The following is a 23414-nucleotide window of genomic DNA, read 5'->3' on the forward strand; positions in this document are numbered from 1 at the left end:
ATGTGTTAATGAACAACTGTCCAGTGACAGACAAAGGGAGGGCGGGGCAGGAAAAAACTCCCATACTCCATCTGGACTTATACCTCAATAAGAAACCTACAGCGCTCATAATTCATGCTCTTTGTAAATACAAAGTTTAGACCTGCCTCCGCATCACAGTCTGAACAACCTCTAAGTTTATTCCTATATCGCCTCCATTTCAGCACTATAGAAGTGTGAGAATAAAACAGTATTTTTGCAGGCTATTTATATAACAATAGCACATTAAATCTCCTCATGACTTGTAGATTGAAAACAAAACATTCCCGTCCACAGTGGAACCAGTGCAACTCATATTTAGCCTTTTTCTAACACATTGTGGTGTGATTGTTCTTTCTGTGCTGAGGCGGGGGAAGGTTTGCATGAGGAGAGGTGCAAAGGTCGCTGGGGGCCATAAAAAAGAAGGCTTGTGTGGAGCTGATAAATATCACCAGCTATAAAAGCAGGGTGGATTAAACCTATAAAAATCTTGGCTAAACTGCTCGTAAACCAGCGTCCGCTCTTTTTTACATACCCAGCTTTAATCCCCACAATCCAACACTAAACTCCCATCAATGGTTGGGGTGTCAGGGGCCACTGAAGTTGCTGTTCAAGGCATCAAAATACTGCATTTCTGACATCTTGAAAATTTGACGTGCCTTTAAAAATTCCTTCGAGTTAAAACAGTGTGTATTCAAAAAACAAAGCTTAAACACCCCAGTAGTGTTTACAACCACATTAGGAATGTCATTACAACCTGATTAAGTCACTACTCCCATTGTTATCACAATTGTCACATAAACACCTGTTTTATCACAGCTGCATTAAGGTCATGATCAGTGATCCTATTCTGATTATGGCTTTCCAGATTTTCCTTTCTATAAACAATCAGCAAATAATTGATCCCTCTAACGAGTCCTGTCTGTGCATCAGAACCAGGTATGTTTTACCTTTCTGAAAAAAAAAACTATAATAGGGTACATTATGTGTTAAGTTCCTTACATGGACAACGGTCAACCACAAAAGTCAAACCACTGATAAAAACCAATGTTAAAGTGCATAACATTGTCTTGTGAAAAATGGCACCTGTCAATGGGAGGGATATTTTAGGCAGAAAGGGAAAAGTCAACTCCTGACGTTGATGTGAAGCAGGAATGATGAGCTGAGTAAGGACTGAGGGACTTTGACAGGAATTGTTGTAATGGCTAGATGACAGGGTCTGGGTCTCTAAAACAGCAGGTCTTGTGGGGTGTTCCTGGTGCAGAGGTTAGTAAATACCAAAAGTCATCCAAGAAAGGACAACCGGTGCACCAGTGACAGGGTCATATTTGCTCATGGCTCACTGAAGCGCGTGAGGAGCAACGGCTGGCTCAGAAGAACAAACTGCTGAATACCTGCTGGCCCTGATAGAAATCTGTCAGAATCATAGACTTGCTTTCTATAATGTCACATATTTATCAGAAAAATGTGTCATCTCTATAAAAGCTTTGATCACTCAGCTGTTTTCTTTCCTTCAATAAAGTCACAATTGCCGCCAAAGCCCACTATGTTATTATGTAGAGCATTTCCATCTCACAAAACAAACAAGCAAACATACACGGGGTCATGCTCGTCGTTTCCAAATGTACATCACACGGCTTCCCATCCGGCCGCCACCTCACAGGGTCATAAACATCCTTAAACAAACACAGACGTGACGTTGTAATAGCACGGTTGGTTCGGGGCACACTGACATTTAGTCCCATTACATGTATGTGTGAAGAGACTTTGGAGCTGTCTCTCCCTGGCACTTTATCAGGCGGAGGAAATGGTAAAGGGTTAAAGGGAACAAGATCCTGGATGTTTAATAGCAAGCGAACACTGTTAACAGTGGCTGTTATTGTTAGTCTGAGAAAAAGGCTCCAAAGCACTTTCCCTTTAGCATGAAGGTAGATAAGAAGGCTGTTTTAATGGAGGCCTCAACTCCACTCACAGATTACCCAGACGGGTGGCTGAGTATGTAGGCCACACACACATGCACTAGTTTCCACAGATACTAAGGGCCTTATTTTTGGTCTAGGTACAAATCAAGGCGCATATGCCCTGAGTTATTTCTCAACGCCAAAGATAGTCCGGCGGTCTACAATGCCGAGCTGGAAACGACCTCATGAAGACACGGGTTCGAGCCCCGCTCAGGTATTACACAAGGTTCATGATTTACCTGCCGAGGCATCACACAAGGTTCATGGTAATAAGTCATGTGGTTTACAAAGGGCGAGACCCTCTAGTATAGAGTATAGAGTATATAGTATATAGTATAGCCGGGGCGATGCAGCTAAGTTTGATGTTTCGCCGAGACACAGGAAGTTGATGTTTAAGGTCAAACGATGCTCCAAACCTCACGAAACTTTGCACATGCGTCAGGCATCAACCTTGTTGAAGATGTGAAGAAAAAAGGCTTTTTTTAAAAAAAAGAAGAATAAACAACAAGATCGAGAAAAAAATGTAAACTGCAAGCGGGAATATGATGACCTTCGCATGCTGCATGTCGGGGATCCGGCGGGTCGGGGCCGCCGGATCCCCGACGTGCAGCGCGCGAGGGCCCGCATATCACTGGTTTCAGTTTTAATTACTCCTTGTTTTTATACGTTTTTAAAGAAAGTAAATTAATGAAACTAAATTATTAAATCAAATAAACAAATCAATAAAACTATTTGTAGCTGGTTTTTTTTTAAAGATTTAAATCTTTAATATGTGTTTGGAGTAAAATGACAAATTAGGGAAGTCAGAAAGTATTAAGAGACGGACTAACACATGTTGGTCTTTTCATGGGATTTGTTGACAGTAACAAAAAGACAAATGCTTCTCCTATCCTTAAAACAAAGGTTAAAGCTATAAGACCTTGTCTACTCAGGTTGGAGAAAACATGGCGATTTAGGTCAACGTCAGATAAAGAGGTATATTAAAAATTTCAGAAGCTAAAGATTAGTCTGTTTATGATTAGTCAATAATTGCCCTCTGCTTCCTTCCTCATACAATTTGACCGTGTTGATTGGAAGCTTACAAATAAATCAGGGGAATTAATTACTGACTGAATCTGGTGATATTCAACATTTTGAAAGTCAGACGAAAAGTCAAAACATGAACTAACCTACAACTGTCAACATACGTGACGCACCAAACTAAAATGGGTGACACTGCTTGGTGTTCTGACACTATCACTTATTTTGAAATTCCGGTCCATGCAGTGGATTTACAGTATGATTGCTGAGAAAAGATAAAACACGTGATTTATGGTGCCATTATTTCGCCTGCCACCTGTTGCAAAATTGCTTACTTGATTGTACATTCTTAAAGACTTAAACTAAGTTAGTATAGTTTAGTCTAATATCATACAAATAAAGACACATCAATCTAACCCACGAATTAAATACTGATTTAAAAAAGATACAAGCCCAATTGTTCAAATAATGAATTACATACTTTTAATTAAATATTTTTGGATGAATTACATATACGAATAAGAAGTTTCCCATGTAAAATGTTTTCCCATTTTCACATGTAAAACAAATGTATATGTAATGGAAAAGGCTGTGGGGCTGTTTGTTGTACTCTGCTCTCCACTGACAAAATCACAGTTCATCACTTCAGTAAACAGCATGACTGATGCTGAACTTCATGGCATTTGTATACTGATGGTGTGAAATGTAGCAACAGTAAAAATAGAGAGCAATTCACAGTATCTTAAAATATTCACATAATGACTATTTAGAAATTATTTGTAAATATTTCTAATCAACTTGCTCACTGCCATTGACGCTGGTAAAATGTGAGCGAGCACCATCCCTCTCCTGAGTGTTTCAAGCTCTCTCCCTTTCTGCCCTCTTGTGTCTCTGTTGCTTCAGTGGGGATGAGATGTTGCAGAGACCATTTTAATACTGAGCCGTTTGTACATTGTCAAAATATGATAATTATTCATTGTGTCCTATAATGAATTCGGCCTAATCAATCCATTATCTGACATTTTTCAAAGAGAGACACCAAAGAGGTGCCAGTGTCACATTAATTTAGATGACACACAGAGAAAAAGATAAATAAAGTATCATTGCCAATTTTGACTATTTTAGACTTGATTGATCAATTTAAGAGAGTTGTTTCTATGAGTAGGTATTCATTAAATGAAAGATTTCAGGTTTGTTAAGTGAGTCTATGATACATACAGAATATATCTCCTCTAACAGGCTCCCAGACAATGGGACAATTCTCAATGGGGCAATCATTTCAGCCTGGATTTAGTACTGGTTGGGTGGGATTTGACTTTCGAAACTCTGCTGTGTCATTGTCTGACTGTGTCCGTGTTCTCTTTGCTCCCTTTTGGACCCAGGCCAACATTTTTGAAGGGTTAATGTAAAGTTACCAAGGCTAAGGCAGACTAGCCGCCGACAGAGAAATGCAGGCAGGTGAGAACGGGAACAGGTGACCGTCGCGCAGTGCCCTCTGGGTAATGTAGTTTATTCAGGTGCAGTTGTGAATCGCCAATATAACCTATATGGAGGACAGAGAAGAACTACGGGCAGCTTTCTAATTCCATCTAATCTATTGTACTCATATCATCTGATCTCATCTAGAGTCATATAATATCCCTATTGTAATGTAATGTATTCTAAATCAATCCAAACTAATCCAGTCCAGACAATTTAAACTAATCTAAAATTGAGAAAAATTACAATTATTTTGATAAAGTAATGTCATCAAATTGTATCTAATCTAATCTAATTGGATCTAATCTTAAGGTTGTATTCTTTAAATCTAAAGTAATAAAATCTTGTTTTATTTTAGACCATCTAATTGTATCCAACCTAAAAGGTAGGCTATAATATGGATGTAATAAAGCTATTTGCATACAGCATAAAACACAAATGTTTTAAACTGGGCAATGAAGCAAAAAAGTCAGACAAGAAATGCATGTAAATTGTAAAACTCAACAATCAAAAGTACTCAACACTGTTTACTGTCAAACTTCAATTAAAAGTTCTTAAATATAACTTGATTTAAGATATGCTTTCACTCAAAACTCATCAGTAGCAACCCCCAGCTGTATTGTAATCTATTCACTTTGATAAAGGAGACATTGCTCTAATAAACATTGTTTATAGTACCTCCCTTGAACCCTACTTCTGGTGACCAGGTGTCCCCCTTAATGTGTGACTGCACTGCATTTCTATGCCTTGTTATGCGTCTCATAGATTAAGATGATGTACCACATTTGATTGGCTCTAGTTTTCACAACCAGAGGTGAGACACTTTTCTAAAATCTGTAAATGCAGCTACAGTCAAGACATTACCACTGAAAAGATTATTCTCAGACAGATGAGCAAACATTAGCTGATATTTCTCTTGTTTACCAAACTGTGCAGCATCTTGGTCATGCAGATCAGCTGACTGTGATAGCACCACATAAAGCTGTTCACTGTGAAACTTTAACTTCCTTATATGCTGACTGTATTTACTTAGTGTGGGTGCTCAGAAAGCTGCAATCTTCCAGAATATATTTGTTTAGTCTTTCACATGATAAAGGCCTAACTTGTAACCTGCATCAATAATTGTGTTTTTAAGTTCTAAGTTGGATGAGCATCAACATATTACACAACCACTGTTAACGTGTCCCACACAAATATACTTTGTGCCCCGCATTTGGTTTGTTGGGGTCTCCTCAGCTCCTGCTCAATTTGTAGGTAAAAGGTCAGCTGAACGTTTACTAGCCTATAAATTGACCTACCCTGCCCACTGTTGACGTCACGGCCTGTCCCCCCGGCGGTGATTGGCTGCTGCGTCGCAGCGATGCAAAAGAAGCCTGTCACGTACAGCACGGCGTGTTTGCTGAGGATTGAGCCGAACCGGGACGAAGCTGACCCGAACCGACACAAGACAGCAGAAAGAAGCATCTGTCTGAGGAGATCATTCACTTAATTTAAAACCTCAGGGTATTTACAAAAAAAAAAACTAATGTATGTCAGCTGACTGCTTGAATACTCCGATTTATTTATTTCTTCCCCGGGTGAATGTGAATTTTGATGTTTGTTGAGTGGACCTTGCAGAATAAACCCAATCTGTAAAGCAGAAACACCTCAAAGAGAAGAAGAAATGGAGAAACCAAACGGCTTTTCCTCGGACAGAAACATCCTGTGCCTGTTTGACGTGGACGGCACCCTGACACCACCGAGAGAGGTGAGCCCACGATCGATGTGATCACTTATTCCCTGTTTATATACCCTACAGTCTGTGGTTACTCGCTTCAAGATTTCACAACAGCTTCCCGCTCCTCCTCTGCAGACCCTCTGCTCTCATCATTTGCCTCTCACCGGGTTTTTCAGTGTGAGGACAATATGTGACAGCACCAGGCGTCCTCTTGACCTCATGTGCGCTTTCGTACAGTGTTTGCATTTATTGTCTGACATTTATTGTTGCTTTCTCACGTACAAACATCAAGTGTTTACCGTGCACCATACTGCTGTGACGCACTGAGGCTGTGGTATGCAGGCTGGTAATGTATAGCTCAGTGGGTGTCTGGTGTCTTGTTTAAATGTGGAGACTGTCCTGATATTGTCACCTCTTGCTCCCTTTTAATGCTCCTGTTTAATAAGGAGGGACATTAAAACACTTGTTGTGGGAACTGTGGCCATTTAGAAATAATATTTGTTTAAGATGTATGGGTACATCTTTTTTGTGTGTGTGTTTTAATGCGTGGGTTCATTTTGGATGATGTGTGTATATACGTGTGTGTGTGTGTGTGTGTGTGTGTGTGTGTGTGTGTGTGTGTGTGTGTGTGTGTGTGTGTGTGTGTGTGTGTGTGTGTGTGTGTGTGTGTGTGCGTGTGCGTGTACACGCATGAGCTCGCCAGCGCCCAGAGCTGTTAAATAATCTGGTCTCCCTTGTGTGCAGCCTCTCTTTGTGAAAGGGAGCTTGAACTTGAAGTGTGTTTTCTTGTAACCTGCAGAAAATCGACCCACAGCTGGATGAGTTCTTCCAGAGTCTGCGGAGGAAGGTGAAGATTGGCATCGTGGGAGGGTCGGACTACTCCAAGATAGCAGAGCAGCTCGGGGAAGGGGATGATGGTGAGCAAGCATCTTTCTGTGTCAAACACAGACAGCTTACACACGTTATACCATCACGCATCGTGATCACGCATCATGACCTGACACTTTTTATTTTAACTTCTTTAATTGGACACTTGTCTACAGAGACTGGAGCAGAGAGTATTGGGAATCATTTAGGATTTAGGCCATGAGTGGCTTGAGCAGTTTCTTAGAGAGCAGCATAACATCATTGTAACAGCTATAAAACAATGATTGTGGCTGGAAAAATGACGGATCATCTTTCTTTTTCGTTATATGTTGCACTTCGTGAGGCCGAGTTAGGACGGGTCTCTCGATGACTGACGGTTGCATTTCAACTCCTTATGAATTAAAAAAAAAAATGAACATGCTAAACTTTGCCGTGACCGACATCTGATCTCACGCGGTTCAGTTTACTTGATCAACTCTTGATTCTCGAACCTGCTCCTAAAACCCACTGGCACACTGGGTGTCAACACTGCAGCAACCACATCCTGCCAGCTGAGTGGACACGTGGCGGCATGAGCGTGCTGGTAAACTGCCCGTCAGTAAATATTAGGCTGCCGCTGGAATGCAGACGTATTGTGTCAAAAGAGAGCTACGATGTCTCATCGTCGTGCCAAGTGTGCTAAAGGTGAACCTTTTCTGACTACGTGATGCACACGGTTGGATGTTGTTACCACCTGAAGTGATGACCCATAAAAAATATTATAAAATTACAAGGGACGGGTTGAAAATCGAATCATGTTACCAAACATTATTTACTTCAAAAGTTATTGGCATTGTGTGTTATATCCCTGCATGAATCAAATAAACAGCACATTTTATTACACCTGTAACTCATCAGAAACTGAGAGTTTATTGTAATTTGTTACCGTAATATTCAACATTTATTACATCATCAGCTTCTACTTAATTTTAGCTTGTTAGATTATTCTATTTTCAAAATAAAGTGATTAAAATAGCTTTCAAACAAGCTTCCAAAGTGCCAGACTTTCCCTGTTGGCAGAGAACAAAGTGAATGAGAAGGTCAAGCAGATTAAACTTGACGTTTCCAGGCAGTATTACACAGACTGTAATCTGTTCTTTGAATGGTTTCTTATGTGTGTTGAAGAGAAGCAGATGAACCCATTCACCCGTCTCCTCTCTTGCAGTGATACACAAGTTTGACTATGTGTTTGCTGAGAATGGGACAGTGCAATACAAAGATGGGAAACTCCTCTCAAAACATGTAAGTGGACACACAAAGATGAAGTTTTCATGTCTTGTCAGTATTGTGGATTACATTCATTGCCAGATGTTTAAGTCTCCTGCATTGGTTTCTGTAACTTGTTATCCATAGTTTTAATTTATTTTTACTGAGTATTACTTATTTTTTACATTTTATTGTTTTATTGTTGTAATCAGTGCTGTTTTCTTGCTCTGAAACACTATTTGCTGCATATTTGCGTGAATAAAAAATAATGCATACACAGCAATTTTTCAATAACGAAGTACGTTTTCACCCTGACAGGCCATCCAGAACCAGATCGGGGAGGAGCTGCTGCAGGACCTGATCAACTTCTGCCTCAGATACATGGGGCTCATCAAGCTGCCAAAGAAAAGGTGAGACGCAGACCAAACTTATAAAACAAATAGGCCGCTAGTTACTTAAACCTCCACATACACACTCACATCTTTGACCTGTAATCCAGGTATGCAGGAATCCCAGATTTCTTTATTCACGAGGAATGACCTGTTAAAGTGGGATCAAATATTCCTCTTGTGATTTCTGTGCAGGAAAAAAACTATTACTGCTAAAATTCTTCTTGGTTTCTGTATCAGTTACCCTTCAACAATGCATCGCTTTCTGCCTGCAGGGGGACGTTCATCGAGTTCAGGAACGGCATGATCAACATTTCCCCCATCGGTCGGAGCTGCACACTGGAGGAGCGACTCGAATTCTCTGAAATCGACAAGGTAAACTACTTTCCTTTTATTTCCTTATTTGCTAGCAATCACTAACAAATGGTTTAAATGGTGAAATGGTAATCTGAACAAACTGTGTCATGGCAAACTCTCTCTCTGTCTTACAAAGTGTCCAATCAGAGAGACAGAGGGAGGTCAAACAGTATTGAGCTTTCAGGACAGTTTAACTGAATCTCCATTGATGGCTCACAGAGCCAGGCAATATAAAGGAAGCAGCAGAGGAGGAGAGCTTTAACCCTCGAGTTACCTCCTGACATGTAAACAGCTGGATCCTTTGCTATGTTCAAAGAGAAGAACGTGTTTACTGTAGTAGGTAATATGAATGACACATTTCTTGGGGAATAAGGCTCACAGCATGGTCATTATGCTAAATGAATACACAAAGCTTGTTTGTGCAGCATCAGCATCAACAAAGTAACCGGTTTGTCATTTGTCCCACAGAGAGAGAAGATCAGGGAGAAGTTTGTTGCTGCTCTGAAAGAGGAATTTGCAGGAAAGGGACTAAGATTCACGAGAGGTGAGATATTTGAAACCGAGGCTACAGCCACACTAATAGGTTTTTCTTTTCAAATACATAATTTTTGCAACATTTACACTTATCATCCACAATATTCCAGCATGTTTGAATCCCTCAAACTTTTAAATTTGCTGGTCACCCCATTATAGGTCGAATGATAAATTATTGCTTTTTGATTTGAAGTTGGGGGAAACAGAAGTCTTACAAAACATTGACGCAAACATCCACATCACTTCTGATTGGGTCTTATCAGTCATGACGTGTCCTTCCGTGATTCGTCACGCTTCTTTTCTTGTGTCAGTGTGGATGTAGCCTAGAAACCTGCTCCATCACTCTTTAAAACCTGAATGTCTGAAGTCTACATTCCAGCAAAAAACCCTGAATTTCCTCTTAAATTGAGTAAAGATGATTAAAATAGCGGACGTTCAATGTGAATTTTATTTGTTATTTGTTTGTTTTCATACACTGTTATTATTTAGAAGCTTTGATTACTGTAATCCGTCCGAGAATATACAACAAAATCTGTTCATCAAACTAACCTCGACTCTCACAGGCTTTGATCTAGTGTCATTGTAAGAGTTGTGTGCTCTGAGTAATAGTGGTCAGACCAGTCAGAGGATCATTGTTTGTGTTCATGTTCTCAAAGGAAGAAAAACAAGGTCATCAGTATTCTGTTTACAACATCTCAGCTTAATGAAAAACCAGTTTTACAGCATATCTTTCTGTCTGCTGTCTTTAAAAAAAAAAAAAAAAATACCCCATTGTCTCCCATCATGTGTGTGTTTTGGATCTTGTGCTGGACATTGGAGGCCTCAGTTAACTATTACAGCGACACTGTTTATGTGTACCGTGTGGCAAAAGCGCAGCAGGAAAGTGAACGAGGTGCTTGATGTTTGCTTACGAGGTGTGAACGGCTGTCGATGACGCGTAAAGGCGAGACAGACCGGATTGTTTTCCCTGACGTGTAGCGACAAGAACAGATGTTACATAAACAGATACCTAGGAACAAAAGATATAATTTGCTGAGGTTGCCGATGTGTAAAGCAGTTGTGGTTGTTTTTGTGACATCGGTGCCATTTGCACTGATTTTACAGTTTACTCTGTTGACTCTGACACGCAGGAAACAGCTCGACGGCTCCAGAAGATGTGCGGATCCGTAGATTTATTTGTTTGCCCCCCTCCAAGTTTCCCTCCATCTCCTGGCTGATATCTGCAATAGGCGTTATATAAACCTGAAACTGTATCCGATCTGCACTGAGTGTTCAGACTGTGAGGGACACTCTGTGTGCTAATGACAGGGATTGATTTTCCCCGTTAAATGACACCAGTCACAGAGGAGGTGTTTGACAGAAGCAAACAATGTGAGACGTCTCTCTGTGTCTATACATGGTCTGTGCCCGTATGAGGAAAATGTCTGAACATTCAAGTTCAAGGGCTTATCTTATATATATCCCTTGTTGTGCCCCTTTGTCTAAGATTAACAAGGCAGTTTCCGTTGCAGATGTGATTGAAGCACTGAGCTGTTTATATTCTGGGGTTAAAGGTGTTCGGGATGGAGGCGTGTGGAGGGTGTGTGAGGAAAGCAGCCCTCTGATTGGCTGCTGGAGAGCTGTTGTGGTTGCTGTTGTTAAATCCTTCAGCTGAGAGAAAAGACAGTAAAAGTTATTTAAGGTGGGAAAAGAGGGGGGGGGCGAGAGAGAGGACTGAAAGGGAACTGCTGCTGCTGAATGCCTTTGAGGGACATTTTTCATTCAAAGGTCACTGGGTTCATTTGGCCCGCAGCTGAGCGAGGACAGAGCTGCTTCTGTCACTTTTAAAGGGAAAAAACAGCAGTAATGAGAACCAGAGCTGGACTGTGCAATGCAGCGATTTTTGTAAGACGCACACCACAACTATGACATGTTCCCAGCCATCATCCCACATATCACAATTACAGGATACAGGAAATATGTTTGGTATTGATTTGACAAAAATGGAAATGTCAGCCAACAAGTTCTCTGAGGCTTCAGAGCAAACACATATTTTCCTCTTTATTCCTCATTATGATAATAATGATGATCCTGTTTGTCATTGTCTCGTCTCAGGTGGTCTCATTAGCTTCGACGTGTTTCCGGAGGGCTGGGACAAGAGACTGTGTTTAGAGCTGCTGGAGAGCGAAGGCCTGGGCGCCATCTACTTCTTTGGCAACGAGACCTCAGATGTAAGTTCATTGTCGTCACAGAAACTCTGCGTACATGACGACAGCAGAGAAAATCTGGACATCTAAACATTAGATCTCATTAAAGGGCCAGTCAAGTTTTCATTTTCATTTGTTTTTTTCTAACAGCAAATAAACTTTCCCCAAACTTCTGCCATGAAGTTCTGAAGGCCACTACTGTCTACATGGGAGAACAGATTGTTTGAAGTGGGGTTGTATGAGATGCTTCTCCATAGCTAGTGTATTAACTGCAGTAGATAGGGGTCAGCGTGTCCCCAGTTTGGAGAAGCAGGAAACTCCACCAGCACAGTAGCTAAGCTGTATACTGCTGTTGACGTGGTCGGTAACAAAACCTATTTTAGCCACCTAAACAAAACACCAAAGTTGCACAATAACACCAACAAGGCAGTGGTAGACCAGCAACTCCTGTGCAATTAAAATGACTGTTTTTGTTTAAAGCAGTCTGGTGCCTTTAAAGAGAGCAATATAAATGCTTTACTTCCCTGTCAGAAAGTAAAGCAGTCAAATGATTCAAAATAGAAAGCACACTTAAACTCATTTGAATGATTTTAGGAGATTTTAGTTGTTGACTCCGTCCACAGCAGCACATTGCTTTGCTTCCATGCTGGTACAACAGCCTGGTGGTCCACAATGGGGACGTGTCCACAATGGGGACGTGTCAACCCCCCATCTACTGCAGGTAATACCTACTATGGATAAATACCTTAATCAACCCCACTTCAAACACTCTGTATCATCTCTTAAATATTTCCTTTAATTCAATTTAAGGGGTCGTACGCTTTAGGTAAGCTTGTGTGTTTTTTCCTGGATGTTATAATTTCACAGTAACACAACTTACAATTGAAGAATTTAACCATAAGCCACTGACCTCTTGTACACTTGATTTGATATACTAACAATATCTTAGGCAGCAAACCTCACTTAGACGGAGTGTCCGCATACTTTTGACTGAACAGTAACTCTTAAAAACTGTCATATGGAAGTGTGAAATTCAAACATGTTAATTTCTGCTGTAATGGATGCAGCGACTGAAGGAAAAGTCGTTGAGGTTTGTCTGAGGTTTGGGGTTGTAAGCACACGCACAGACTCCTGTTAAGCCTCAATGGTTCAGTCAGGTCAAACTGTCCAAGCACAGGTCAAAGGTCACAGATTAGGCACGCCTCAGCTGAATGGACGTTGAGCTCCATTTCGAGGCTTTGAAGAGAAACAAAACAACCTGCAGTATTCTGCTCGGTTTATTCATTTTGGATATTCTGTCCGTAGGGAGGAAACGACTATGAAATTTTCAACGACCCTCGGACCATCGCTTTCACCGTCTACTCTCCAGAACACACAGCCAGCCTCTGCCGGAAACTTTTCTTCGAAGCTTCACCGCCCGAGTCCTGACGTCCTGACCCGCTCCGAGTCCCTTCACCCACATGTTCCTCTGAACTGGAGTCTGTGGGTGTCTGCTGGTCTGACAGCCAGCCCCTTGAACCCGGGCTATTTATTAACTGCTGAAAGGTACCACTACTGATCTCTCCATGTTATTAGTATTATTACTAATTCCAAATGGACAGCAGCGGGGTGGCTTGACTACATTGCTTCAGTAAGTTGTTTTTATTTTTTCGTTTTTAATTTTTTTTTAATTTTTAATTTTATTTCACTTTATTAATCCCCGAGTGGAAATTTTTAAATGAAGGGACCGTTACGGAGGACGTGCGGCATGTTGCTGAGTGTTGAAGTTTTAAGTACCGGGCCGGAAGACTGCAGAGTCCCACCGCTGCAATGTGTAACATGAAATTAGCCATGAAATGTAAAGAAATTTTAAAACATTCAGCACTATGGAAAGTTTAATACTCCAGATTACTTACAACATAAAGAGATGTTTTGCACTAATGTTGGCGTAATTTTATACCAATAGTTGGTAATGTCTTGTAAATACTATGAGGAGTGATGAGAGTGGATGAGTGATATTCAAACAGGTGATTTTGTTTGTTGTTTTGTGAATTCATTTTAAAACTTAGATGTGAATCTTGTGTTTGAGAAGATAAGGGCAGTTCTTCCTCTTGAGTTGAGGATATAGGAATCATTCCAGGTGTTTTAATGTCTAAACTGGATGCAATTTGTTGCTGGTTTACTATGTCATGCCCTGACCGTCACATGTTTTAACTCAAAAAGAAAGAAGCTTTTCCTTGTTTTGCTTCTCGAGGTCCTCTGGATGCATTTACGTGAAAGTTTGAACAGATTTATATATTTAAAACTGGACATTACTGACTCCGTGAATTCATCTTAAACAGTGAATTAAGCTACCGTGACTATGTCACTCTTTAAACTATTGGGAGTTATATGACAACTTCCTGCGTAAAATATTTTTACAACCTGTATCATGACCTGCACAGTGACTATGTGATTGATCGCTGATGCTTGAGCCCTTACAGAAAAAACACATGAATTTGATATGTGCAAAAACTCATGTAATTACATGTAAACATAACTTATTTTCCCTGTTATCATATGTTGCAGCATGTGTCATACATGTGATCACGTGTCCAATTTCTCTTTTTGTAAGGGAGTCCTTGTAGCAACATGGTCTTTTCAACAGCTGCTACAAAGGGTTTTTAAAATACTTTTTAGAAATGCAAAAACTTCCTTTCTGTCGTAGTTCAGAAAAACACTCCTGTTTGACAGATCGTTTTTATGAATACGAGGATTTTGGTACGTTTTACAGATCTGTTTCTGACTGTTAACTCTTTCACCTGATTGTAAACGCACAGATGAAAATGAGCTTTGATGTGTCACTGATGCTAACCGTGAGATTATGTCTCTTCATTGTATATTGATTGTAATAAATTTTGATATTATTTCATCAACCTGACCTCTCTCTTCTTTACCCTGTTGGATCAAACTAGGCTTTGATCTTCCTTATTTGCGATTTGAGGCGTTCATGCTGCTCAAACTCAACACCTTCTCAGTAAACATGTAACAATTCCTCTCTGCAGTGGAGGAATGGAACTGAGTATATTTACTCAAGTACAGATTCAAAGTTCTTGTACTTTACGTAAGTATTTCCATTTGAGGTTACTTTATACCATACTACATTTCAGAGGGAAATATTGACCGCTTTAGTTGCTTTTCAGATTACAATTTTTCATACCCGTCCTGTTAAATGAAAACCAGGTATCTCCAAAGTTCTGATTTATAAATTTGAACGTTTGTGATAAAGTAAAGGATGAAATGTCTTTCATTTCAGTATTTGAGAAAATACTCCCCCTTAATTTTACTTCCCTTGAATTGTAAAATGTTAGAAAGCTGAAAACAGGACCGTTTTTCTGAGCCTTTTCACTTTTTAGAGATACATGGTTCTCACAGGACAGCGACACTACAAACATATGATGATATTATAGCGTATGATGCGTTCCTGCAGATCACGGGTCTCCTGTCTTTTTATCTCTGAGAGCTACTTTGACTAAATAAAAGCGTCATAGAGCTACTTATGTTGAGTAACATTTTAACATTCGACCTGTCATTCTCCATCCTGCCACTAGATGCCTCCAATCTGTTTCCAGCTCCTCTCAGGGTTTGAACCAGTCAGATTTTCACTTGATTCATGCTCTGTATGTTGTGTACCGCATTGTCATCTGCTTACCCATTTTGTTCCTTGCCGCCTGAACCTGCCTGAAAGCTCTGATCATTCTTGTTGTAGGCTACTTTGTCCATAGTTATGTGGTTTTGTAACCACATAATCTGTTTCTTGTACAGATTATTCTTTACAGTTTGTCTGTTTCCCCAGATGAAGGTTAACAGAATAAACACCAGATTCTTTCATGAGCATCGAGGTCAACATTTTTTTTTACCTTTTAATACACAAAGTTCTCTGTGCATGTTAGATATACTTTTGTCAATATGACTGGACTTCCATTTCTGTGACGTGCTCTATGGGATCACACAGAGCTTTTTACCATCTTCATATCTTTTGAACCATAAATAATACAAACAATCAAACTCTCGCTAAGTGAGCAAATGGGCCCTAATGTATTGAAATAATAATAAATGAATGGTTAACAAGTTCGGGACACTTTGACAAGACACTTGACTGTTGTCAAAATCAAACCTGTGACATCATTATGAGGCAGTGTCTCTTTGTAATGAGCTGTCGACCTTCATACCACTCCTCTTCCTCTTTCAGAGTGACTCCCACTTCCAGCTAAAGAAACACACCTTCTGTCGAAACTTGTGATAAAATGCTTTAATGTTCTTTCAAGGCTCAGTAGAAGTCATCATGGAGGTCACCGCCACAGAGTGGCTCGTCCACAGAGACTCAAAGAAAAGGTGCCCTTTGATGTGACACAAATAGACGAAATTTCATGTTGAATAAATTCAGGCAGTGACACTGACAAGATGCATAGAGACTCTATGAGAACACGTAATAGAAAATGATTTACAGTACAGCATTTAACCTGAATAACTACAAACAACAATGTGACAATGAGCTCTATTGGCACCAACTATGTAGTCATGGAGTTCACCATCACACTGACTACACTCAATACATCACACACAGATAGATGGTTTTCTAATCATAGAAAAAGACACTTAGAAATGTAGTTTTTAAATAAACCACGACTCCAGACCTTTTTTTAAATGGGAATTTTTTTAAACAAAAAACAGTAAAACCTGGTGGTGATGTCTGAAGTTGTGTTTCAGAGAGGAAATTCAACTTTCTTGAGTGCTGTATTATCTAAAATATAGAGCCTGTAATCTGAGGACACGCATATACAGTATGAACAAATAAATAATTCAAATACACAACAACCAATAAGACCAAATAGCGAAAGGTCCAGTTTTTAGGAAAATACTTGCAATTGCGTTCCTTTCAAAATAAAGCAGGCCTATGTATGTTGTTTTTTTCTTTAATGTTTTTTAAATGTCCGTGTATGGTCTAGTGTGGCCTGTCTGCCTCAGTCTGCCATCACAACAGACTGTATTCCTAAATTTCCAACTAACTTTCACGTCAAAATTCAGTACATTTCCTTCTCAATTTTAAAACAAAACTTCCTGTATTTGTCTGGTCGTGTTTCTAAAATAGGGATTTGAAACCAAAAAAGAGATCATGAGACATCCAGTTAAAGGGTGCACATACTAATATTTGGATTACTGTATAGTTTTCGATTCTAATGCAAAACCGGTTAAGATTGTCAACTTGCCATTTTTCCTTTCTTTTTCTCAGCAACAAAGTTATTCATGGCCATAACAACTTTTTCACTACCATCCACTATCTGTTCAAATTAAAGTTTGACCTCATCTCGCCACACTCTGCACTTGATGTAAAAACAGTGCAGGTCGCAATAAGTCATCTGACCCACACACACGCTGGGTGCCAGCATGTGATCCTGGAAACTTCGATGATGTGAACAACTGAATAACAGCTGCTAAGAAGGAAGTAAAACTGAATCCAGCCTTTTGTTTAACCTCTCTTCCTCTCCTCACACTCAGCAGTCATGTCGCAAGTTGCAGATCTGCTCATTAAAGTATTAAGTTCTCTCAGTGTTTCATCCCTCACACTCTCTGATCTCCAGGAAAACGCAACAACACTGAGTTCCTCCCATGTTGAGAAGTTTGACCTCCTCACTGTTCACTTTACAATCCTACCTCAAAAAAATGAAATAAAACGAATGTGACTTTGTCCTAAAACTGACTAAATGGTGGGTTTCACATGCACAGCAAACTCATCAGTGTAGAGGACAATTTTGAACAGAGTATGTGAGCTCTGTGAGTAGGTAACTGTCAACACCAACGACTTAACTATGGAGTCTTATCAACACTGGACACTTTGCTGTGCAGGTACATATTTGGATTTTTTTTTTTTTTTTTTTTTTTTAAAGAGTTTGAGCACAGCAAAGTAAGTTAGGAGTCCCAGAGCACTTCTACCACCCCCCCATCCAACCCTGACTGGTTCAACCGCCGGCTCCTGGATCATAGGCCCTACGAGCTGATGATCTGCCCAGACCAGGTCTCGTGTTTCGTCCCTGGGTTGAGATGTGTGATCTTCACCTCGACCGCCTGCACCTTCAGGTTCTTGGGAGGGACCCGGGAAATTTTGTACGTGACCTCATCTCCCTCAACTGGGACGTACTCCCCCTCAATGCTGCAACACAGAAAAATTTGGACAATGCAGTATGAGTAAGATTGGTCAGTTTTGCTTTGATGTATTAATGCAAGGAGGGTTACAAATGACATCTAAACACAGGAAGTGCCATCACAAATCAAAAAAACATCCAACAGAAAAGTTAGAGCACAATTGTCCCTTTTAAACTGTCGCAATTTGATAATACACAGACAGTGAAACTCTGGAGATGATTGAAACCTACAGTGCAGGACTTAATGTCCTGTACAATCAAGCCCAAACAAATTCACACACTGCTCATTAATCCTGTAACCGCCAGGTAAATCTGGTGTCTGGTGCGACGTGTCTGCACCAGCATACCAGTAGTGATGCGTTTTTAGTCGTCCATTAATGATTGTTTTGTGAGGCTGCGGTGACAAAGAGTGAGAAAATTATTACGCAACCAAGAAAAGTTTCTGGAGTGGATGTTTCTGATAAAAAAAATTAACATCAGTGTTCAGAGTGAGGATTAAGGTTAAAGAAAAGAAAGCGATGGCTGGCGAGCACAAACACAGTTTGGTGTGTAGTAATGGCCAGAAGCATTCGACAAAAGCTCCACACTGCAGGTTTAAAGCAGTAGCTCTCGACCTTTTGACCTTTTAATTCCAAATTAAGCTTTGATTAAGCTTTCAATCAAACAGCACAATGGTAAATCATAAAAACTAAATGTTTGTTTCCTTTTCATATTGTGTAATTTAATCACATAATAAAGAACAAAACTACACTGGCCCTGAGAGCTCAGCGCACTGCAACTTAACAAACACATGAAGCTGGACTCCTTGAAGTGGTCTCAATGTTCAAATCAATAAACCAGCGGATTAAAGGAAAAATCTAACATTTAAGAAAACATACTTATTCACAGCAGAGTTTACGGGGTTGAAAAGGTGAAAACCACGTTCAAGTATGGTGCTAGAACCAGAATGCAATTGGCTTAGTTTATCTTAGCTTAGCATAAAGACACAGAAGCAGCTACCGTCCCCTCTTTGACCTTCCAGACCTTAATGCGTGTACATGTTGTAACTGTTTGACATGATATGTGTCTACACTCAATTAACGGACTACAGCATTATACACTCTTAAATACTCAGCGTTAAAGAAGCTATAGGTGTATTTCTTTATACTTTATACAGAGCACAGAAAACAAAGTCATATGAGGTGAGAGACATGCAGATATTTGGTTGCAGGATAACTTGATAACCTTGCATCATCTGTGTGCAGAAATATCACAGTTTTGTTTTTGCTGAGGTTGTTGTACTATTTTATGTACTGCTTGTTCTAAATAAAAAGGCAGAAAAAAACAGCAGCTACTGCACTCTGTGTATCCACTCATTGTTACGGAGTCCTCGGAGAAATGAGAAAGCAATTTTTTTGTACGAGAAAAATGTGCTTTGTATTTGAAATAAGCCCATACGTAAACAGTGTTGTTTGCTGAGTCCTACAGTACGAGTTGATGCTGCAGATCTGCAGTGAGTTCGCGCTGCTGTTTGTGATTCAGCTCATGTTTGTCTGATGTGTGTTCAGTGTTGTTGCCACTCACTCTGAGATGTGAACAAAGATGTCTTCACTGCCGTGGGAGGGTCGGATGAAACCGTGACCTTGTGACCTGGAAAAGTTCTTACACACGCCCTTATAAACTGGACCTGAGTGAGCGCGTACCGTACTGGAGAGAGAGAGAGAGAGAGAGAGAGAGAGACCATTAACTTACTCATCTTGTTACAACTTCCTGTGTTAGTAGAAAAAAACAAAAACAAGTAGAAAGAGCTGTTGAGAGCAGTGTGTATGTGATACAACTCCTGGTTCAGACGCTCTCGAGTGTTAAGACGACGTTCACAATTGAGGTGAGAAGGAAAGATGAAGTGCTGAATCAAATCAACTCCTACACGCAGCCTCATGATGTCACAACGCCACGGCAGCGGCGATGAGAACTCCAATCCGCTGACTCAGAGAAAACTGTACGCTATTTAATACTACCAGTTAAAATGACTCTGATGCAGGTGAAAGCACTTCAGTCAAAGTTTTACTCACAAAGAACACAAACTTAAAGCATCAGAAGTTCTCCACTTCCACTCCACTTATTATGTAGTATGACAGTGTCTCTGCTCAGTGCTGTATGATCATGTTGTGTTAAGGTGGAACCAATTTTAGCTACTTTAAAAACTTTATAGAAACACATCATATGAGCTCATTTGTATTGAAAAACTTCATCTGCAAAGTTGCAGCTGTCAGATAAAGGGGTCCTGTTTCTAAAAAGGCTCTTTTTTTTTTACAGAGGATTTGTTGGCTATAACCTGCAGCTCTACTAAAATTAACTGCTTATAGATCTGTTATTACTCAGTTTTGATTTGTCAAAATCATGGATTGTGGATTTTGCACATCCTACAAATTAAGTGTGTATTAGCTTCAAACTTCAAACTAAACCTTAGTAAATTATTTATTATCATTATTTTTTAACTAGCCTTTCCAGCTACTAGGCTGTAGATATTTTAGTTTTGTGTATATTGTTAAGCAGCCTGTAGGCTCAATGTTGTTGTTTTTTCTATTTATCCTTTGCAGCACGTGGTAACTTTGTTTTAAAAGGTGCTATTATTTCGTAATTAACCATTAATTAAAAAAAAAAAAACGATTTAACAAGAGCTTAAAAAAATGTAATTCATGTTTTTATAAACAGGTTGTTGATAAATGTAGCAGAGTGGAAGTTGAAGTGTCAAAGTAGCATGAACTGTTGAAACCTGGATTGCACTTCCTCTTTTCACCTGTTAATGGTAAACAGACCGATCGACTCACGCGGAGTAGGTGCGCGTGCGTTTGGTTGGCAGCGGGCTGGGCAGATCCCGAGGCAGCGGCTGCTCCTTCCCGTCCTCCCACACTCGGCTCCTCTCCCTCAGGAAAGGAAAGGAGAGGGTGAGATGGGAGTTGGGCGAGCGCAGCGGGGTCCCGGAGGGCGACGTGAGGCTGTGATCCGCCATGTCAGATGTGATGAAGAGGAGCAGGAGCAGGAGGAGGAGGAGGAGGAATGTTGAGGATGATGTGGATGCAGTGTTCTTCTTGATGCTGCTGCTGCTGCTGGGCTGCTGATGTATGTGGGAGTCCGTCTGCTTGGAGCTGCCTGCCTGAGTGTGGGACGCGGGCTCAGCCGGGATCCAGGTCAGGGCTGTCACCTCAAGTCTGTCAACAGGACTTCCTGTGAGGAGAGAGACCGAAGAGACGTGATTTAACGAAGGGAGATCAAGGAGCTGTCAGACTTTTCACATCCGATGGCAGAGAGGAGGGAGGAGAGGGCGGCATTCAGCCAACAAAGAACCATCAACCAGATTTGGGCAAATTTTGGTGTTTTGTTTTTTTTAATATAAATTTTGTGTGTCCTTTCAAACTGTCTTTCATCAAATGTGAAATGTATGTCTGAAGATAAAATTTCATAGCAGCAAGGTCACAAATGTTGCAATGACACAGCCCACAATGATCAGTCTCGTGTTAAATCAAGCAGCCCCTCCTCACATTATAGTATATAATTTATAGTTTTGTGTTTCTATAAAGCTGACCGTTTTTGTTTCATTCAGTGCATCAGATCCAAACACACGACAGTCTAGGCTGTCTTTTAAACATTTAACAGGCTATCCAAACTCCACCTGAGATTAAAAAATTAAAAAAAAAAAAAAAAAAAAGGTGAAGAGATCATCGGGGTTATTTTGTAAGACTTGACACTAAAAAAATATTTTCCATTTTAAATCAGCTGAGTTTGGGATGTAAAACTTGGTGGAGGGCCCCTTTAAATCCAGACCCAAAATTCCTATTTCCTATGATTTTTTTTTTTACCCTTTGCACGTCTCCCTTGGGGCAGTTAGCAGCTCTCTGCATCGCACTCCAATCCCGTGTGATTGATTTATCTCCCAAGCCACCCGAGGCATAAACGTGGAGATTAATTTTTTTTTTTTCATTTCTACTTGATTTACATTTCTTCTGCTCCGTGTATTACAGGCAAAGTAAATTCAACAGCCTACAGATTGGAGTTCGAGAGGATGTTGCTGCTGCTTTTAGGTCATCCATCCACCGTTAATCATATGCTGTTTGGTCAGGTGACTTTGCCCTCCTCCCCTTTATAATCTGTTTTCTCCGCGCGGTGATATTTTCATAGGCGTGTGTGTGTGTGTGTGTGTGTGTGTGTGTGTGTGTGTGTGTGTGTGTAGGACGTTTATTTTTCTATACGCCCACTCCACCGCTTGTGATGACGCAGACCCGCGGCGTGACGTCAGAACAGCTGCAGAACTCCGCCGCCAGTGGTGCGTTCGTGACGTCAGTGGCCAGTTCCCGAATGAACAATTAGGATGACATATCTTGTAATATAGATACTCCTAGAGAAGTAACGCTATCACGGGAGAGACATCACGCAGCGATCCGGACATTGATGTGAGTTTTAAGATGATGGTAAGGCGAGAGGCTGCTGTGATTGGACAGAAACATGTAGAGTAACACCGTTTGCACTTTCAAACACAGGCAGCAGCAGGAACACATCCAGACGTGCAGAAATCAAGACGGTCCTGGCTCCTACTGATGGGACGTGGAGGAGGTTTGTCCGCGTCCCGGTCCCATCATTATGAAAAGGCATGACAACTGTGACTATGAACACTGTATGTGTTTGTGTAGTTTCCCCCGACAGTTTCACGCACTTTACTTTACTCGCAGGACCTTAATGAATAAAAAGCCGTGCTTTCTTTCTTTGGATTTCACCTGCTTTTATATCAACAAACAGCGAAGCGTGAAGAAATGAACCCCCCAACTCACAGCTCCAGGAAAAAACAAAATAATCTCTGCAATTCATTCAAACTGTGTGAAAAGAGGGAAATGCTCTGAGAGCTCGGAGACAACATGACTGAAACATAAGCTGGGTGAGAGGTTGGTTCATAAGCAACAATAACCAGCTGGTGGCCAGACATGCGTGGAGGCTTGACGTCTATCAACCTCCTTACAACCAGATCAAATGTGTATTTTTTTATTTCAACGGTCACTGCCTGTCCAGGATACGTTGTCCCGATCAAAGAAAATAAAAATAAAAAACACAATGCCACACTGACACACTCTCTCCCCCTGCAGCCACTTACACATGCAAATATTCACAGAAATTGTACTTACTGCATTGGGTGCGCTGCGAGGTTGAGGGCGATCAGTTTGCGCGCGAGTGTGTGCTTTAAGTCGGTGTGTATTATATAATGAGTAATTTAATAAATAAGTCGACTAAATCCGCGCAGACCGACGGAAAACCCTGATGTGACGGTGATAGAGGGGCTGCTGAGTCTGCGCAGCTGGCGGAGATTCCGATGGCGTGATGTGACTCCGTGTGTGTGTGTGTGTGTGTGTGTGTGTGTGTGTGTGTGTGTGTGTGTGTGTGTGTGTGTAAAAATGACTTTCTTTATTCCTTGACTTGCATGTTATCTGCAGAAGGAACATCGCGTCCAGTGC

The 23414-nt window shown here is 40.7% G+C and overlaps 2 protein-coding genes across 2 annotated transcripts; one reads left to right on the top strand and one right to left on the bottom strand.

The window, feature by feature from the left end:
• Nucleotides 1–5869: 5869 nt before the first annotated feature.
• LOC138622476 (phosphomannomutase 1-like) lies at nt 5870–14667 on the top strand. Its single transcript, XM_069701306.1, has 8 exons — nt 5870–6225; nt 6995–7112; nt 8267–8343; nt 8626–8717; nt 8972–9071; nt 9522–9597; nt 11682–11797; nt 13079–14667. The coding sequence occupies exons 1-8, from the start codon at nt 6142–6144 to the stop codon at nt 13199–13201; spliced, it is 786 nt and encodes a 261-aa protein (XP_069557407.1). The 5' UTR covers nt 5870–6141; the 3' UTR covers nt 13202–14667.
• Nucleotides 14668–16028: 1361 nt separating this feature from the next.
• On the bottom strand, nt 16029–23247 carry LOC138622477 (cold shock domain-containing protein C2-like). The gene is made up of 4 exons (XM_069701307.1): nt 23088–23247; nt 20745–21141; nt 19498–19620; nt 16029–17942 (listed from the first exon to the last, which is right to left on the bottom strand). The coding sequence occupies exons 2-4, from the start codon at nt 20924–20926 to the stop codon at nt 17780–17782; spliced, it is 468 nt and encodes a 155-aa protein (XP_069557408.1). The 5' UTR covers nt 20927–21141; nt 23088–23247; the 3' UTR covers nt 16029–17779.
• Between the last annotated feature and the right edge of the window lie 167 nt (nt 23248–23414).

The sequence above is a fragment of the Brachyistius frenatus genome, unplaced genomic scaffold (assembly GCF_029030835.1).
Source record: "Brachyistius frenatus isolate BFR_SWC_R1_liver_20210118 unplaced genomic scaffold, ASM2903083v1 Contig_36, whole genome shotgun sequence".
Classification (NCBI taxonomy): Eukaryota; Metazoa; Chordata; class Actinopteri; family Embiotocidae; genus Brachyistius; species Brachyistius frenatus.

Excerpts from the sequence above, each read along its gene's own strand:
- LOC138622476 (XM_069701306.1), top strand. The coding sequence starts at position 6,142 with ATGGAGAAACCAAACGGCTTTTCCTCGGACAGAAACATCCTGTGCCTG. Across the intron at positions 7,113-8,266 it reads GCTCGGGGAAGGGGATGATG|TGATACACAAGTTTGACTAT; the intron begins GTGAGCAAGCAT and ends CCTCTCTTGCAG. Across the intron at positions 8,718-8,971 it reads ATCAAGCTGCCAAAGAAAAG|GGGGACGTTCATCGAGTTCA; the intron begins GTGAGACGCAGA and ends TTCTGCCTGCAG.
- LOC138622477 (XM_069701307.1), bottom strand. The coding sequence starts at position 20,926 with ATGGCGGATCACAGCCTCACGTCGCCCTCCGGGACCCCGCTGCGCTCG. Across the intron at positions 19,621-20,744 it reads CGCACGCGCACCTACTCCGC|TACGGTACGCGCTCACTCAG; the intron begins GTGAGTCGATCG and ends CTCTCTCTCCAG. Across the intron at positions 17,943-19,497 it reads ATCTTTGTTCACATCTCAGA|CATTGAGGGGGAGTACGTCC; the intron begins GTGAGTGGCAAC and ends TCTGTGTTGCAG.